The sequence below is a fragment of the Orussus abietinus genome, unplaced genomic scaffold (genome assembly GCF_000612105.2).
Source record: "Orussus abietinus isolate OABI.00-Male unplaced genomic scaffold, Oabi_2.0 scaffold79, whole genome shotgun sequence".
NCBI classification, from domain to species: domain Eukaryota; kingdom Metazoa; phylum Arthropoda; class Insecta; order Hymenoptera; family Orussidae; genus Orussus; species Orussus abietinus.
Genome location: NW_019394231.1, coordinates 242241 through 260151, shown reverse-complemented (window position 1 = coordinate 260151; position 17911 = coordinate 242241). Strand labels below are relative to the sequence as shown.

Sequence of the window (17911 nt, the reverse complement as noted above, 5' to 3'; positions counted from 1 at the left end):
CGATTTTGTCAGTTGAAAGCGAGAGGACATCGGATGATTAGTTCTACGATTTTTAATTGCGGCCTCTGCAATAAACTTTTCGGCAGATGTGGCCCTTTTTTCACCTGCGGACCATTGTTGTTTCGATATCCTTCGTATTGTTGCAAGGCGACGTCCATGATCTCTTATAAGTTAGCGTGAACTTTTCTTTTTTAAATGTCCCCTTCGTTCGAGTCGATCCACATTTTTTATAGAGCTCTGTGTCGAATTTTACTACAGACTAGAGAATTGATTCGGACGGATGGGACTTTTTGTTTACACGGATGAACTAATTATTACTGCGTAACGATGTAATTGTCGGCAGGATTTGTATTTTTTAGGTGCCGAAAATAATTCGATGGGTGTAATGGTCTGAGAGGGCTACACCGATATTGTCTATAGAGTTGGGAAAAAAAGGAAGGACGTTTTAAACATTCGCGCGAGAGGCACCTGAAATTATTGTTAATTAGACGAAAGTTTCGAGATAATCGCTAGTCGACGTCGGCTTGTATGATTTTCATTGTTGCACAATGACATTGCGTACGTCAACGGCTGGTTAATAATAGCGTAGCAGCGCGATGCACCGCTGGACATGGTGCACTTCTGTTTTATAAATAATATAATAATTATTTATGGCCCCAGCAGTTAAAGAAAAGGAAAAAAAATATCATATATTGTAAAAGACGTTCACAACGAAAACAGTAATCCCGTGTAAATGATAAGCCTCTCCGAATTCTCGGTAGCCTAGTTGTTATAATTTCCCCCTAGCCTCTGGCGTGAGCAATAAACAATTACCTGGACAACCTCCGTCGATATTAATTACACCGAATTATTGTAGTCAATTGGAAACGACAACCGGGACTTCCGATCAAGACTGTTCAGCTAATAGCTGCCTATTTTTGGAGCAAGACGAGAGAGAGAAAGAGTGAGGAAAAGGAAAGAATTGTTAATAAAAACCAACAGGAGAGGAATAAAAATCGACGACGAAATGGGGTGGAAGATCTTCGTTATTTTTTAACTCACGGCTCAGGCCGTAACCCCGGCGGGATTTAGAGAATACAGTCAAAGGATAAATGAAAAATGTTGTAATGGAATAATTTATGCAATTGTTTATTCCCGACTGTATGTTTATATCGCGCTTAGTTGAAGTACGTGTCTTCCGGTATCTTGTGCAAGAGAGCGAGAACATCGATTGCGGCCATTTGCGAGAAAGAGATCGCGAAGGCCCGGCGACAATGAAAGCTTGGATAAATAAATAAATAAATAAATAAACGCGATGCGAGGGAAGAAGAGAAAAGCGCAGACGTATTTCGAAAGTCCAAAAGTAGTCCGCGGCGCGACGTCCTCAAGGATTTTCATGGATTTTCATGAATTTTCAAAAATTTTCACCAACTCCGCAAGATGGCGGACCGTAGAGAGAGAGAGCTTCGATTGTTTAAAACGTTTCTTTTCGTGTAATTAACTGCGTCTGTTGATAAAGGTGTTAACAATAGAGGCAACGAACGTGATGGGGCGAAATGGAAAGTGGAGGGAAGGATATTAAGCGAAGAAAGTAAAAAAGAAACTGAGATTCTTCGATGGCGTCTTTTTGCACCGCCGGAGAGACTCACTGCCAAAATGCCGTTATACGATTTACAATTAATTAAACGAGAAAACGCCACAATAACTATATTAATGCACGCACGTTAATTCAAGGTATTATCGTAGCTTTAATCGTTACTGCAGTTACCGCACCTCGTAGGACATTGTATTTCACGATTAGAGAAAAGAACCGACAAAATGGCCGGCCGTGCTACAATGGCGATAGTCTTTGTCATTGTTCCTGACAATTTGTCCGATGCCGGCAATTTTGCGATACTGCCGCGAAGAATCAATCGAACACCCTTTCTCGTATCGAATTCCGTGTTTTCGAGATCGTCCTTGGTTTCAGCCATTTTGTCGAAAATCGACGTCGATGGTTTTCCTCATTTTTTTACATGGACGCTATGATCTGGATTCGGATGTTACATTTAATTGCGATGAATCTTGAATTTATGGACAATTCCTCGACATCTTCCAAAGCGCAAGGAAATTTTCAAATACTTGACACGTCCATATTAACGCTCGATAAATTATTTGTTGAATAAAAAGTGTCTGGAGATTTACGCAATGGAAGGTAACCTTCGGTAACCTAAATTTAATTCTTAAAAGTAACGTCTTAACGAAATCGATCACGTGGGACATCTTTTTAATTTGCCTACTCTGTGTAAAAAGTAAAAATATAAATATCAAATAATTTGCCAAAAAATTCCGAAAATTTACGATCGTTATTGTTAACTTAAATCGCCGATGTTTAGAAATCTCAATTGTTTCCCACGTCGCGTTTTCGCTTTCGACAAATCGTTTTCCAACCCGCCGCGAAACCTATATTTCTTTTCGGAAATTCGACTCCGCAATTATTGAATAAATGGAAATCTTTTATTAACGATTATTTATCCTCGCCCCAATTATACGGGAATTCGTGGCGGGCCGGAAATGAGATTGCGTCCATTCCTAACGATTCTAATTCAACGACCGACTTTTTTATTCTTCTGGCGAAGGGACGAGTACGCAAGCTCGCTGTGAAAGCACGAAATAATTAAACGAGTGCACAAGAGGGAGGATATGAAAAAAAAAATAGAAGAAGAAGAAGAAGAGAGAGAAGAGTAAAGCTCGACCTGTACGCGCGTTCGCGAAACCCGTTAATTACTGCCAAAATGCGAATCCGTCTGCCGTTATTCTTCAGCATCCCACTAAACGTCTCTGTACCATAATACTTGTACCATATTTATATTTTGTATGTACAAATTAGCCATGTAATTTCTTGTAATAAAGAACAATTTACAACGTGCATCCCGTATACTATTACCTTAACGATCATACCTCAGGATTCGTTGTAAAAATGAAAATCATCTTCCTGAAGATCTTGATATCAGTACTTTGTTCCACTTTTTTTTATCTTTCCGCCGCCTACGAAAATTTTACGCGAAGGTCGTGTCGTCTGTCATTACGCTTCCAGTAGACGAAGAGGAGCAGATATACGTAAGCGGGAATAATTATTTGACGCATCTAGGTTACGTAGTTGAACCGTAATCGCGCACTCCTCCATATTTGGCGGGCAAGAATTATTAATAAATATTCAATAATGAAAGATACTGGAGTGAAAAAAAAATTCCCAAAATTCTTCACCTTCGTCTACGTTCGATTACAAAAGAAACTTATATGCAATTTGATTGCTGAAGAGGGTAGAGTAAATTTCCAATGTTACATTTAAACTCGAAGATGAAAATATATTTCAGCGGATCGCACACTCTTCCATCTTAGGCGGGCAAGAATTATTAATAAATATTCAATAATGAAAGATCCTGGAGTGAAAAAAAATTCCTAAAATTTTTCACCTTCGTCTACGTTCGATTACAATAGAAACTTATATGCAAATTGATTGCTGAAGAGCGTAGAGACAGGTTCAAAAGTTACATTTAAACTCGAAGATGAAATTATATTTTAGTAGATCGCACACTCCTCCATATTTGGCGGGCAAGAATTATTAATAAATATTCAATAATGAAAGATCCTGGAGTGAAAAAAAAATTCCCAGAATTTTTCACCTTTGTCTACATTCGATTACAAAAGAAACTTATATGCAAATTGATTGCTGAAGAGCGTAGAGATAGGTTCAAATGTTACATTTAAACTCGAAGTTGAAAATAGATTTCAGCAGAAGAGGGAAGGAAATTCGGCCTGGGACTTGGAAGGGAGGCTCCATTTTCCCGGTCCTTTCAGTCGGCTTTGAAAAAGCCGGATATCCCTGAAAAGAGGGAACCCCAGAATCCCGAATCCCCCGTCGGTCCTCGAAGAATGACTCGGCCATCGCGTCAACGAAGTGAAATTGGCCTAAACTGGGGACATGGTTTCGCGTTCCAGCACTCCGTCAGAGCAGTGGACGGCCGCGAGTCCATCGCAAGAGCTCGAGAGGGGAGAAATCGGTCTCTCGAAATTATCGGGTCGACTCGAACGAGTATTCTTCGGCAAGTCGATTAGGGAGCTCCCAGCTCCGATAGTCGCGCGAAGACGCAGCAAGAAGATGGCTCGCGGCGCGAGTTTCTTCAAGATCTTCTTCGTGGTCGGAATCCTTGCCTCGCGGTCCTCGGCGTTGTCCAAGGACGAGTTCTACCCGTACACGTTCTCAGGATCCGCTTCTCTCGAAGCAGATCCCGATGGACAACTCAGATCTGCCGAGACCGTCTTGAAGACGCCCGTCGTCTTCTACGACAAAGTCTACAACACGCTCTTCGTGAGTAACTCTTCTTGAAATGTGATTCGGTTAAGTCAAGAATCACCATCGTCCAATAAAATCCGAAAGTGGGATTTGTAAACTTTTCTTTTTCATGAAATTTAAAAAAGAGGATTTACGGAAGGATTATCCAATAAAATCCAAAAGTGGGATTTGTAAACTTTCCTTTTTCATGAAATTTAAAAAATAGGATTTACGGATGGATCGTTCGATGAAATCCGAAAGTGGGATTTGTAAACTTTCCTTTTTCATGAAATTTAAAAAAGAGGATTTATGGAAGGATTATCCAGTAAAATTCAAAAGTGGGATTTGTAAACTTTCCTTTTTCATGAAATTTAAAAAAGAGGATTTACGGAAGGATCGTTCGATGAAATCCAAAAGTGGGATTTATAAACTTTTCTTTTTCATGAAATTTAAAAAAGAGGATTTATGGAAGGATCGTTCGATGAAATCCAAAAGTGGGATTTATAAACTTTTCCTTTTCATGAAATTTAAAATAGATGATTTACGGAAGGATCGTTCGATGAAATCCAAAAGTGGGATTTATAAACTTTTCCTTTTCATGAAATTTAAAATAGATGATTTACGGAAGGATCATCCAATAAAATCCAAAAGTGGGATTTATACATTTTCCTTCTTTATGAAATTAAAAAATGTGAAAGCATAAAAGCTTATTTAATTCAATTAAACCTTAGTGAAGAATTTAGACAGGAGTCATTTTAAGAAAATTGAAAATCGTGGTCGTGTATATTTTTCAGAGTGTCTACAGTTTACATTAAATTTAGATTTTTAATTGAAACCATGAAATCCGAGAAAACTTTTCCGTTGAACGTATGAAATTTTGCAGGAATTTGGGAAATTAGACAATTAAGTGGCGGGTAAAATTTAGATTAAATTTTGAACGGGGGTAATCTTCAGGAGTTGATTTTGTAGATCACCGTTTATCGGTTTACTTTTTCATTTCATATCAGCTGGTCTTAACACTATGACACGGATTTAACAGTGCCTAGGAATTCGTACCGAGTGCTCTTATTCTTTTAGCCCGGATAGAAATGACGGAATCCCGCGGGCGTCTGGTCATCTCCTTAATTGTCTTTCTTGTCTAATCTTGACATCTTCTCGCGTGACACGAATTCATCTTTGACAACGCCCGCCGTCGAGACATTCGGTCCAGTAATCATTTAATCGCGTCATCGCGTCTGGAAGATGCATAATTGCACTTAAGTGCACTTAATCTGACATTTAGAAACCCCCCTCCCCCCCTAAAAAAAAAAGTAACACCATAAATAAATAAACGACCATCGAAAGTACAAAGAAATCAGCGACATTGAAATTGAAAATCCTAACTCGCCGATTAATATACTATAATGGGGTATTCTTATCACCTGTTATCACGAAGAGGCGGAAAAATGACGATCTTTATTTTTATTCCCCTGAGTCATTCGGTGGAAATAAATAAAAATTCCAGGATAATAAATGATCGGATGCGCAATTACCGAAGGGCAACGATCATAGATTCAGTCCCCTATCTAATGATCATGCTAATTCCTAATTGTATCATCGCGGTCTTACAGTCATTAATTTCCTCTTTGCGATTCTTTGCGTTACATCCGTATCGTTAACACTGACCTTCGGTCAAATTTTCAAGATCGAACAACTGGATTTATCTTGAATCAGTAATAATTCCGCGGACGTTTATACCGAGAGAGAAATCATTTTTTGCGGGAATGATGCGAAGTGAATTTTTAGGGGAAATTTCTATGATATTTGCGAAATTGGGACACTCCTCAGGGTCGCTTATCAGGGCAGGAGGTTAATTCTTAAATAATCGCCGGAAAGACATTTGTCCTTCCTTCCTGCAGTCGTTATCGCAATAGTTATCGAGCCGCGACTTGAGAATTACCTTCAATTATGGTCACAGATCATTCAAGAATGACATCCGTGCGTGGGCGATCAAACGAGAACGAAATGATCGGCCGCGATTCGCGAAGGGCAATTCGGCGAATTGAAAGGAGTGGATGAAGGGATCATTAATCCGGGACTTGGAAATCATTTCAATGACGAGTACCAAGAATGACGTCTCCCCTGCCCAAGTGCAAATTATTCCCTCGTAATTCTAATTATTTTTACGACGACTTCCAAGCTAGAGATTGCGAAACCGTCGATGACAGAGATCATTCGGAAAATCAGAGAAAATGATGTCGATTGAAAGAAAGAAATTGTCATTTTAATGACAATTATAAAATTCATGATCTATTGTCTCATTTCGATGGCATGTCTTTTTCCAGTATTTAACAATATATTTTCGCGATCATGAAACCTACCCGACAGTTCTGAATGACTGAAGCTAATGACAGTTCCTATTGGCATGCAAACCTCGTAGGAGACCGTGATAAATCTATTGACATAGATATCACGATACTGAAGAGAAAGATCGCTCTACTTAGGATAGTCCTGCCTACACGGTAATCATCTCCATTCCCGGTTATCGCGGATGATTCTGTTCATCAAAATGATTGCCGCGGTTACAACGCTTACGTTAACGTGGCCCAACTTAGGTCGTCCTCGTAATCGTCATCATTGACAGATGATCGCGCAGAAACTGCTCCGAGAAACCCAAAACTCATTCTGGCAATTGCGATGATTCCTCACCTTGATTGATAAATTGAATGACGGCCTGTCTGAATAATTCCGCCGATTAAGGAAATCCACCAAGGGGAATTTCAACTCGGAGACATTTAAGGGAATTTCCGATGATCGGTTTGATTTAATTTCCTTTTTTTTTAATTTTTTTTTATGGAGAACCTTCAAGGGGGATCCATTTCGAAAATCATTTATCCGTTACTGACTTTCAGGAGTACTCGTTAACGCGATTACGGTGAGCATTGTCGCGTCGACTCGCGTGTGTCATCAGCTCTCTGTGACCTATGAACCAATGATAGCCCCTCAAGTAGATAGCACCCTCGTTTACTCTCACCATTACGGAAATCAAAATGCTAAGTACTCCGAAACGCCTCGCCATTATGCTTAGAATAGATTCCCAGATTTCGCCGGTAGTGGAATTTTACCCGACGGATTTTTTTGGAGGAATTAGAAAAGCATTTCCCGACCATTAGGGCCATCATGGCCGCGCCATTGAATGTCCTTCGTCGACTTTTTCAATATACCTTATTTCTACTACTTACTCCTTAATTCGAGTCAACTCGTGGCTGACCGAGTTGCATTAAGTACGCGGCCGAAAGTTTCGAAAGGATTTCGATTCGAGTCGACCTTTGACACGCATTCGCTTAATGGTAATTCGTGTTAAACGCGGAGCTGAAAACAATGGCGGGTCAATGGCGACACTTTTCGAGTCGCCCCATGAATTACCATTTACTGACCGGAATGAATGTCATTGAGAAACACGTGGAGAGAAGAAAAAAAGAGAATGGACTAACTTAAAGATTATAATTCCTATATTTTTCGTCCGGCGGATATTTTCGACAATTTCGATGTCGCAAGATCTTGCGAGGGATTTTTTTTACAAGGATTGTGCCTATCCAACACGTTTTGGTAATTTCATTCCTGTAAAATTTCAGCGAAATTGAACCTCTGCCGCGTAATTCATTTGAAAGATCATTTCTTAAGTAATTACATTTAATTTGAAATTTCATAAACATGTATAATCATTTTTTTTCTAAAATCTGTAGGAGAGGCATGCGATACTCCAAAATGCCGACACTTGTAATTCATTTGAGAAATCATTTCATAAGTAATTACATTTAATTTGAAATTTCATAAACACGTATAATCGTTTTTTTTCCCAAATATGTAGGAGAGGCATGCGATACTCCAAAATGCCGACACTGGTATTTCATTTCAGAGATCATTTCTGAAGTAATTACATTTAATTGGAAATTTCATAAACACGAATAATCATTTTTTTTTTTTCAAAATCTGTAGGAGAAGCATGCGATACTCCAAAATGCCGACACTGGTAATTCATTTCAGAGATAATTTCTGAAGTAATTACATTTAATTTGAAATTTCATAAATACGTATAATCGTATTTTTTTTTTTAAATCTGTAGGAGAGGCATACGATACTCCAAAATGCCGACACTGGTAATTCATTTGAGAGATCATTTCTTAAGTAATTACATTTAATTTGAAATTTCATAAACGCGTATAATTGTTTTTTTTTCCAAAATCTATGAGAGGCATGCGATACTCCAAAATGCCGACACTGGTAATCATTTCTTAAGTAATTACATTTAATTTGAAATTTCATAAACACGTATAATCATTTTTTTCCAAATTCTATATGAGAGGCATGTAATACTCCAAAATGAGACTCTCGTATGGGAATCGGAGCCTTCGGTCTCGTTTTGGAGCATTCTCGTTGATCCTCGTTAACCTGAACGAGTCTTTAGGGTTCCCCTCTCGGGGGCAACTGTTTCCCCGACGAATAAGCCGTACTCACGGCACATTTCACTTAAACCAATTGACGAAATTATGCCGCCGACGGCTACAAGTCTACTAAACCGGCGAAACTGGACTTAAATTGTGTTTATTCGAGAAGCGTGCATCGTTAACGAGTCATCGAGAACCGGGTGAATGACTTCACCGGGAAAAGGCGCGTGCATCGTTTCGTGGCGTGTCACGAGTCGTGTGACAGTAAATCACTTATCATGGCCTGGATATCAACGAGTCCCACCCGGGGGTCAAGTGGTGATGAAAAACTAGAAAATTGAATGAAAAAAAAAAAACATATATCCCCCGGAAAACAATCTAAAAAAAAAGAAGAAAAAATTGAATTTCCAGGAGATTCTCCCAACACAAAATTAAACAATAAATCTGGAATTCAACATATCTAAATAAAAAATTGAAGTTCTCAGAGATGGATGACCAGCGCGAGATTGTTCAGAAAGAAATCATTTGTATGAAAGAATAATCATATTTCCAGGGATGATCTTGCCGTTTCTTATTCCTGACCTCGGGCTTGGCTTTCTCACCTTTCAGGTTAATGGAAATGGGGTGATATCCTTCGTCAGGGCGATGCAGAGGTTCTTCAATATCGCGTTCCCCCTGGACGAGCCGGTGATCGCCCCGTTGTACACCCACGTGGACACAAGGGGTTCGGGGATGGTGTTTTGGGGGGAAACCGATAATCCAGATATCCTGGCCAGGGCAGGAGGAATCGTCAGGAGTGCCTTCAAGGACACGGACTACTTCGAGCCGACCCACGTCTTCCTCGCGACCTGGGTCAACGTCGGCTATTATCGAGAAAAGAGCGACAAGGTCGGGGAAAAAAAGATGAAAAAAAAAACACATTAAAATTCACGTCATCTTCGGATTACAAATTTTTTTTCTCTTCATCCTCTCTTCATTTTCGGATTAGAAATTTTTTTTCTCTTCATCTTCTCTTCATCTTCGGATTACAAATTTTTTTTCTCTTCATCTTCTCTTCATTTTCGGATTACAAATTTTTTTTCTCTTCATCTTCTCTTCATTTTCGGATTAGAAATTTTTTTTCTCTTCATTTTCGGATTGCAAATTTTTTTTCTCTTCATCTTCTCTTCATCTTCGGATTGCAAATTTTTTTTTCTCCACACGAAACTTCGCAAAAACGTTTCGGTCGAGTGAGCGGAATTTCAGTTCACTTGGCCATGTTTGCTTGAAAGATGACTTTTCGCGTGCTCCCGGCGAAAGAGTTATATTTTAATGTAACCCACCTCTTATCAGGTTAACACTTACCAAGCAGCGATTATCTCGAACGGCACGCACTCCTACGTGGAGCTTCTCTACCCTGAAGGAGGGATCCAGTGGATCCAAGGAGAGTCTCATCCGAATGGCCTTCCCGACGCGAGAGCTCAAGCCGGGTTGATGAGCGAAGGCAAAATGTACACCCTGAAGGGATCCGGGACGGACCAAATCCAGAATATCGACAAGTAATGTCAAATTAAGACTCTGCACTAAAAGGGAATTTTTTAAAATTAATTTTTCCAATTTTTACGAATTTTTATTAATTTTTCTTCAAGATGGTCCAACGTCAACCGACCCGGCCAGTGGGTGTTCCAGGTGGGCCCTCTGACGGAGGGGGAGAACGTAAAGACCCCCGACAAAATCTACGGTACCCTATTTTTATTTTCCCCTAAAATATAAAAATTGATTCTACACACTCTGCGAAAAAATACAGGGGTTCAATATTTCAGGTGGCAATTCGGAGAGCGAGATAGCGACGTGCGTTACAGGTGCAACTACTTGTCACAGCAAGGCGAACTGCATCGACCACGAGGCTGGGTTCTGCTGCAGCTGCAAGCAGGGATATTTCGGAAACGGAAAATCCTGCCAACCGAACGGTACGATAAAATTCAGTTAAAAATAAATATTACGTAAGGTAAGAAAAAGGAGTCCTTAAATGGGTGCGGGATTTATTCCTAGCTGGAGATAGCCCCTTCAGGGTTCCTTGAAGAGATCTCAGATTGACTGGTATTTCTAGACGTACCTTTGCGAGTGATCGGCCGGATATCCGGTAACATTAATAACGAGGAATTCCCATCGAGAGACCTTCAATGCTACGTGCAGACGAAGGATGGAAGAACCTACACGGCCATTTCTAGGATCCCCGAGGCCCTGGGGTCCAGTTTCCAGCTTCTGGGCACCCTGGGGGGTGTAATAGGGTGGCTTTTCGCCAAACCAATCGGCAACACCAAGAATGGATACCAACTAACCGGTAAAAAATCACCCAACAACCTCCGACACCTGCCTATACTCCTTGTATATTTTTTTGTCACGTGGATACCGATTTTTTTATTCAATGCACTTTTCACGAATTCTTCAGGGGGGGTCTTCAACCACACCTCGGAGTTGTCCTTCACCCCATCCGGGGAACACCTTACCATCAGAAGTCGTTACATGGGTCTGGACGTATTCGGGCAGCTGAAGATGGAAGCCGACATCAAGGGGACCATCCCCGTGCTCGCCCAGGACGCCAGGATCGATTATGGGGACCACGAAGAACCCTACACCAGGGTGCAACCCGGGACCATTCGCTCCCAGACTACAAGGACGTACAAAATAATCGGAGAGAGCGACGTCGAGCACTCCTTCAACCAGGACCAGATCATAGTCTTCGAGGAGTGTCCTTACGAGCCCGGTCCTGAAGAGGACACCACGAGGTTGAAGTTCTCCAGAGGTGTCACCACCTTCGAGGCTAGAGAAAGCATCATCAGGTTCGCGATGAACTCGAAGGTGGCTCCCCTGGAAGAAGAGGATCCTTGCATTCAAGGAAGATCGTCCTGTGGGGTCCACAGTTCCTGCGTGGTGGACGGGGACGAGTTCAAATGCGTTTGCAACCCAGGGTAAGGATTTTTGACATTTAATAATCTTTTCTTAATTAATTTATTTCACAATTACCGACTTCAAATGCGTTTGCGGCACGGGATGACGTTTCTCAGATTTAACTTACCGATTGCAATTGACCTATCGGCTTGATAAAAAATTCGAGGGGTAACGATTTTTTCCAGGGTAACGATTTTTGACATTTAATAATCTTTTCTTAATTAATTTGTCTCACAATTACCGACTTCAAATGCGTTTGCGGCACGGGATGACGTTTCTCAGATTTAACTTACCGATTGCAATTGACCTATCGGCTTGATAAAAAATTCGAGGGGTAACGATTTTTCCCAGGGTAACAATTTTTGACATTTAATAATCTTTTCTTAATTAATTTATTTCACAATTACCGACATCAAATGCATTTGCGGCACGGGATGACGTTTCTTAGATTTAACTTACCGATTGCAATTGACCTATCGGCTTGATAAAAAATTTTAAGGGTAACAATTTTTCCCAGGGTAACGATTTTTGACATTTAATAATCTTTTCATAATTAATTCGTCTCACAATTACCGACTTCAAATGCGTTTGCGGCACGGGATGACGTTTCTCAGATTTAACTTACCGATTGCAATTGACCTATCGGCTTGATAAAAAATTCCAAAAAAAATTCCATGAAGCCAATAATGTCCCTGAATTCCGTATTTTCGAAAAAGGTACCAATATCTGTACGAGAGGGACGGAAATGCAACTTGTGTGGACATCAACGAGTGCACTGCCGGGAATCACGTGTGTGCCCCCGACGCATACTGCGTGAACAATGAAGGGAGTCATACCTGTCACTGCAAGACGGGCTTTTCCGGGGACGGCCGAATTTGCGAAAGTACTCTATCGAGTCCCTTTACTCTTTCCATCTCTGAATTTTGAGGTAGAAAAATTTCACGGATTTTTAAACCCTTTCCTCTCCAGAAATTCCGACCTGCGAGGAGACCCGATGCCTCGACTACGAGCAGTGCACCATGATCAGCGGCCTCCCGGTTTGCAGTTGCCTTCCTGGTTTCGAAAACACCGACGATGGGTGCTTCCCTATTCAACATGGTAGACGGACTCAAAAACTACCTTCCTGAATTTTTTCCAAATTTTTCTACGGGATTTTCAATTTTTTCCCGATTTTTATTTCAGAGTCCTGCGACGTGGCCAATAATTGCTCCCCTTACGGATCCTGCAGCTATAACGGGGATAGAGGGTTATATGTCTGCGTGTGCCTTCCTGGATACGTTGGTAATTAACAATATGTGACAAATATTCTCCTGATTTTTCCTGATTTTTCCTGATTTTGCGCGATTTCGCGAGTCGAAACGGAATGTAAGCAATAGAGGTTGAAGGAAGGGAATTTCGAATACACTCGTTACAAATCGTTGACATTCTCCCTCAGTCTATAATTAAATAATTTCTTTCACAACAAAATTATCCTAGAGGCGGAACTGGATTTAATTCCCGCGGAAAATGCGTTTTCACATTTTTCAAATATTTTCAAATCTGAAGGGATTGAACGATTCGTTGGACCCCGGTAAATGATTTTCTTTTTGTTTATAGGAGATGGGTACACCTGTTACACCGAAGCCGAAGCTGCAACCACTGTGCAGCCTATAGACGAACGTCCACAATGTGTCATGGGCACGTGTTGGTGTTCACCTGGATGGGATTATCGAAACAACGTTTGCGTGAAAATTGACGAAAACTTCGAAATCGGGGGACCATCGACCAGTTCTTCCGGCGATGGTAGCAGAGACCGTAAGTCATGAAAAAAATCATTATTTTCATGACCAATGAATTTCGACATCACTTTGAAAAAAATTCCGAGACGTGCGAAAATTTGCGGTTGCTTGATGAGTCCTCTCGCCGTATCCGTTTTGTTTTTAACAAACTTCAGGTGGAATTGCATGATCCATCTGTGATCGATCGCCGATCGCGAGCACTAACATCCTTAACAGAGCTTGCACGGTGCTTTTTAGTATCGGCACACCCGATCCCGGAATGCTTGGAGGACTACTGTATTTGCCCCTGGGGATTCAATTACGAGTACAGAGAAGAGATTTGCACTCCCCAGCCAGGATACAACCACGAGACGATGGGTCACTCGGGATCCCAGTGTACGGATTTCACAAAATTGTCCTTCTAACACACTTAAACCCCTTTTTCAAATCCCCTCTCATTATCTTCTTCCTTACAATTAACAATTCCAACAATTGTATATATGGAACGCCACCAATATCCGATTAACATGGATTTAAATTCATTTAAAAAGAATTTTCTGGAAATTTGTCAAGTACAATCGATTTTAATTGCACTCCAAAAATTGCAATTATTTGAGAATTTATTTAAATTAAGTGGATCTATCTTCATTTCTAAAAGTTGCGTTCATTCCTGGGAATTTTCAAAATGAATCTCTGATTAGCCTTATAGTGCGATTTCTTTATCTCTGCCTGGCCTAATCATCGATTTGCTCGTCCAGTATCGTGCAACGTGGTGAACAGGTGTCATCCTTACGCACAATGCGTGTACGTGATCAGCACAGGTGACTACGAGTGCAGGTGCAATCAGGGGTACGAGGGTGACGGTATGGAGTGCACCAGGATGGGTACGTATCCGCATAAAAAGAGATCCGCCATCTGCCAAGAGGCTGCTAATTTGCATAATCGCACGCATTATTGCAACAGAGGTGTCCTGTCTGGATATCGACATTTGCGACCCTAACGCATCCTGCCGACACGAGGAGCCGTCTGCAAAATGCGTCTGCAACCCCGGCTACGAAGGGGATGGAATGTCCTGCCACCCGATCGGTGCATCCTTTAATTATTTCACCACGACCCATAGACTCCTAAATGTCGAAAAAGAAAAAAAACATCCATTTTTCTCGCAATGAACTTGATATAGTAATTAATGTCGAATTTAGAATCGCACAGTTTGCTGCATCTCGCGATTCCACCTGTGCATCTTTTAATTATCTCTATCACGGATTCATAATCTAATGCAGAAATTCCCCTTAAAAATATCCCGTTTAATTGAAAAATAATATCGATCGCCTGCAAAATGATTTATTTTAATTTCTGGAATTGCAATTATCCCGCAGACGAGTGCACCGAGAATTCGGAGTGCGACGAGAACGAGCAGTGCTCGTACAATCCTTCTGCAGGGAGGTACGAATGCACCTGCAATCCAGGTTTCGGGATGGTGGATGGACAATGCGTTGTCGCGGATTGTTCCACGAATCCTTCTCAATGTCATGTCAATGGACAGTGCATTACTGGAGATGTCGGCTACAAGTGCGTGTGCATGAGCGGATTCCACGGAGATGGAGTGCACCAGTGCGTTACCGATCACATCGGCTGCAACGTCTTGAACAATTGCGACAGAAATGCAGTTTGTGGGTACAATCAGACTGCCGCAAGCTTCGCGTGCATCTGCCAACCGGTAGGTGAAAAAACGTTCAGGTGATAATTGCATGTGCATCACCTCCAGTAAATCATATGCAATTCTTGCAGAAGTGCATTCGGAATGGACGCGTCTCTTAGTGGTTGTTAATTAATCTTGAAAAATGTAGGTGAAAAGTAGATGAAAAAATCCAGGTGATAATTGCATGTGCATCACCTCCGTAAATCATATGCAATTCTTGCAGAAGTGCACTCCGCATGGACGCGCCTCTTAATGATGGTTATTTAATCTTGGAAAATGTAGGTGAAAAGTAGGTGAAAAAAAATTCAGGTGATAATTGCACGTGACATGCATCGCCTTCAGTAAATCATATGCAATTCTTCCAGAAGTGCACTCCGAATGGACGCGTCTTTTAATGGTTGTTAATTAATCTTGGAAAATGTAGGTGAAAAGTAGGTGAAAAAAAGTTCAGGTGATAATTGCATGTTCATCACCTCCAGTAAATCATATGCAATTCTTGCAGAAGTGCACTCAGAATGGACGCGTCTTTTAATGGTTGTTAATTAATCTTGGAAAATGTAGGGGAAAAGTAGATAAAAAAAGTTCAGGTGATAATTGCATGTTCATCACCTCCAGTAAATCATATGCAATTCTTGCAGAAGTGCACTCGGAATGGACGCGTCTCTTAATGGTTCTTAATTAACCTTGGAAAATCTTTCTTAAGGGCTATCACGGAAACGGGTTCACCTGCTTGCCTCAGTCGTCCTGCAGGAGGAATCCAGGACTCTGCTCCAAGGACGCAACCTGCGTGGGGACAGGCGAGGACCAATTTGCATGCGTCTGCAACGAGGGCTTTTCCGGTGACGGGGCGAGCTGCAAGTCCGTCCCTCGTCACGATGCAAATATCCTTCTGGTGAACCAGGGAATGGCGACCCTCAGGATACCCTTTTATCCAACTCCTGCGAACCCCAGCAAGACCATCCACATTGTCTACGAACAAATGGCCGTCGCCCTGGACATCGACTGCCAGGCTGGGAAGGTTTACTACAGCGACATCTCCGGTGAGTAAAAAATTCATAAAATCCTCCACTTTTATTACATAAGTTTGCAGTAAAATTATGATCCCCTAATAGTGAATTCCTATAAATTTATTAAGAAATTCTGAGTAAATTTACGATTTTAAAGAGAAAAATTATAAATTTGATATTCCGATAGTCATTTAGTACGCATTGTTTTCCAATTTTTTCTTCGATGAACTTTGAATTTTATCCTCGTCTACGTAAGCTTACATTTAATATCGAGTACTGATCAACACAAATTTATAACATATTTTGTTTGAAAATATGTTATAAAATGATAATATTTTTTTTCTTTTGACAGTGTGGTTTAATCGTTGAACAGAAAATGCTCCCCAGAGAAAGGACCTTTTTCAATATACATTTTCAATTTTCCAGGCAACAGATTGGTCGCCATGACGTATAATGGATCGACAGCCGACACTTTCCTCGTCAACGTCAGCAGTCCCGAAGGCTTGTCGATAGACTGGGTATCGAGGAACATTTTTTGGACGGATTCCGGAAAAACGACGGTGGAGGTCGCCAACCTGGAGACGAAGAAGAGGAAGGTCCTCATCTCGGACGGCCTGGTCAATCCAAGAGGAATCGCGGTTCACCCCTACCGAGGGTGAATATAAAAAACCTAAGAAATAATTATGAAATTGTCTTCATTAATTATTAATTACCCTGGATTTACCAGGAAAATATTCTGGTCCGACTGGAACCGGCATGCCCCGAAATTGGAATGGGCCAACGAGGATGGCACCGGTCGCTCGATATTCCTCCATGGCAGTAACGTCCAATTACCAAATTCCCTAGCCATCGACTGGTCGACGGATCAATTATGCTGGGCGGACGCAGGAACATTCACGATACGTAAGGATTGATAATTGAAATGAATTTCCAACGATATCGATTAATCGTCGCCGTTCCAGACTGCGCCTCGATCGACACGAGGGAACTTCAGCTCGTGGCCAAAGATTTGGCCTACCCATTCGGATTGGCCATTTCTCAAAATCACTATTATTGGACCGACTGGAAGACGTGAGTTAAATTAATTATAAACTATCGTTCATACCGAGTGTAAATTAATTGATAATTAGGCACAAAATCGAGATCGCCGGGAAGGTGACCAAGGAAAGGTTGGACGCCTTGAACGTCCCCCCGGGTGGAAATGGAAAATTGTACGGGGTGGTTGCGGTCCCGGAAACGTGTCCTAGGGGTAAGGATAATTTCCCCTGATACTTGCAATAAATTCCAATTTTATTCCCGACATTATCCTGCCAATGAGAATTTTTATCCCCACGTTCTTTATGGCCAGTTTCGAACGTATGCCAATTCGAGAACGGGAGGTGCACCAAGGATCAACTTTGTCTTCCTGACGGCCAAGGAGGAAGGACCTGCGTCTGTGCAGACAATGCATCAGGACCTTGTATCAACTCCGGGTACTCCTCGTAACCGTGAAAGTGACCAGGAAAAACTTTTCCTTTCGGTGGGGATAAGGAGAACGTCCTGGCAGAAGGACTGGAGTTTTAGAGTAAGATCCTGAAGAAATCACCAGCCTAGTTCTAGGACGAGCGTAAATTATGATTCCTTAATTCCGTAATATCATAAGCGACCCGAGGTATTTTTTATGTTATTTTGTATCGAATGTAAAAGTAACGTCATAAGCGAAAACGGATGTACTGTAATAAATCTGAGTAACCAAAGTCGAACCCTTGATAATTATACCCCAAAATATGGATTTTAATAAACAAAAGTATGTCCAC

General features: G+C 41.2%; 1 protein-coding gene across 3 annotated transcripts; it reads left to right on the top strand.

Moving 5' to 3' along the window:
• Positions 1 to 4068: 4068 nt before the first annotated feature.
• LOC105694893 (nidogen-2) lies at positions 4069 to 17851 on the top strand. Of its 3 annotated transcripts, XM_012416021.1 has the most exons (21): positions 4069 to 4330; positions 9331 to 9609; positions 10054 to 10259; positions 10350 to 10441; positions 10524 to 10670; positions 10811 to 11044; positions 11153 to 11672; positions 12369 to 12535; positions 12622 to 12750; positions 12835 to 12933; positions 13249 to 13446; positions 13668 to 13805; positions 14168 to 14293; positions 14373 to 14495; positions 14786 to 15126; positions 15812 to 16148; positions 16542 to 16770; positions 16843 to 17018; positions 17078 to 17186; positions 17246 to 17364; positions 17464 to 17851. In XM_012416021.1, exons 1-21 carry the CDS (start codon positions 4121 to 4123, stop codon positions 17598 to 17600), a joined length of 4116 nt encoding a protein of 1371 aa, XP_012271444.1. In that variant the 5' UTR covers positions 4069 to 4120; the 3' UTR covers positions 17601 to 17851. The 3 variants fall into 3 exon arrangements, with proteins under 3 accessions (XP_012271444.1, XP_012271445.1, XP_012271446.1); XM_012416022.1 differs by lacking the exon at positions 13668 to 13805; XM_012416023.1 differs by lacking the exons at positions 13668 to 13805; positions 14168 to 14293; positions 14373 to 14495.
• The last annotated feature ends 60 nt before the right edge of the window (positions 17852 to 17911 follow it).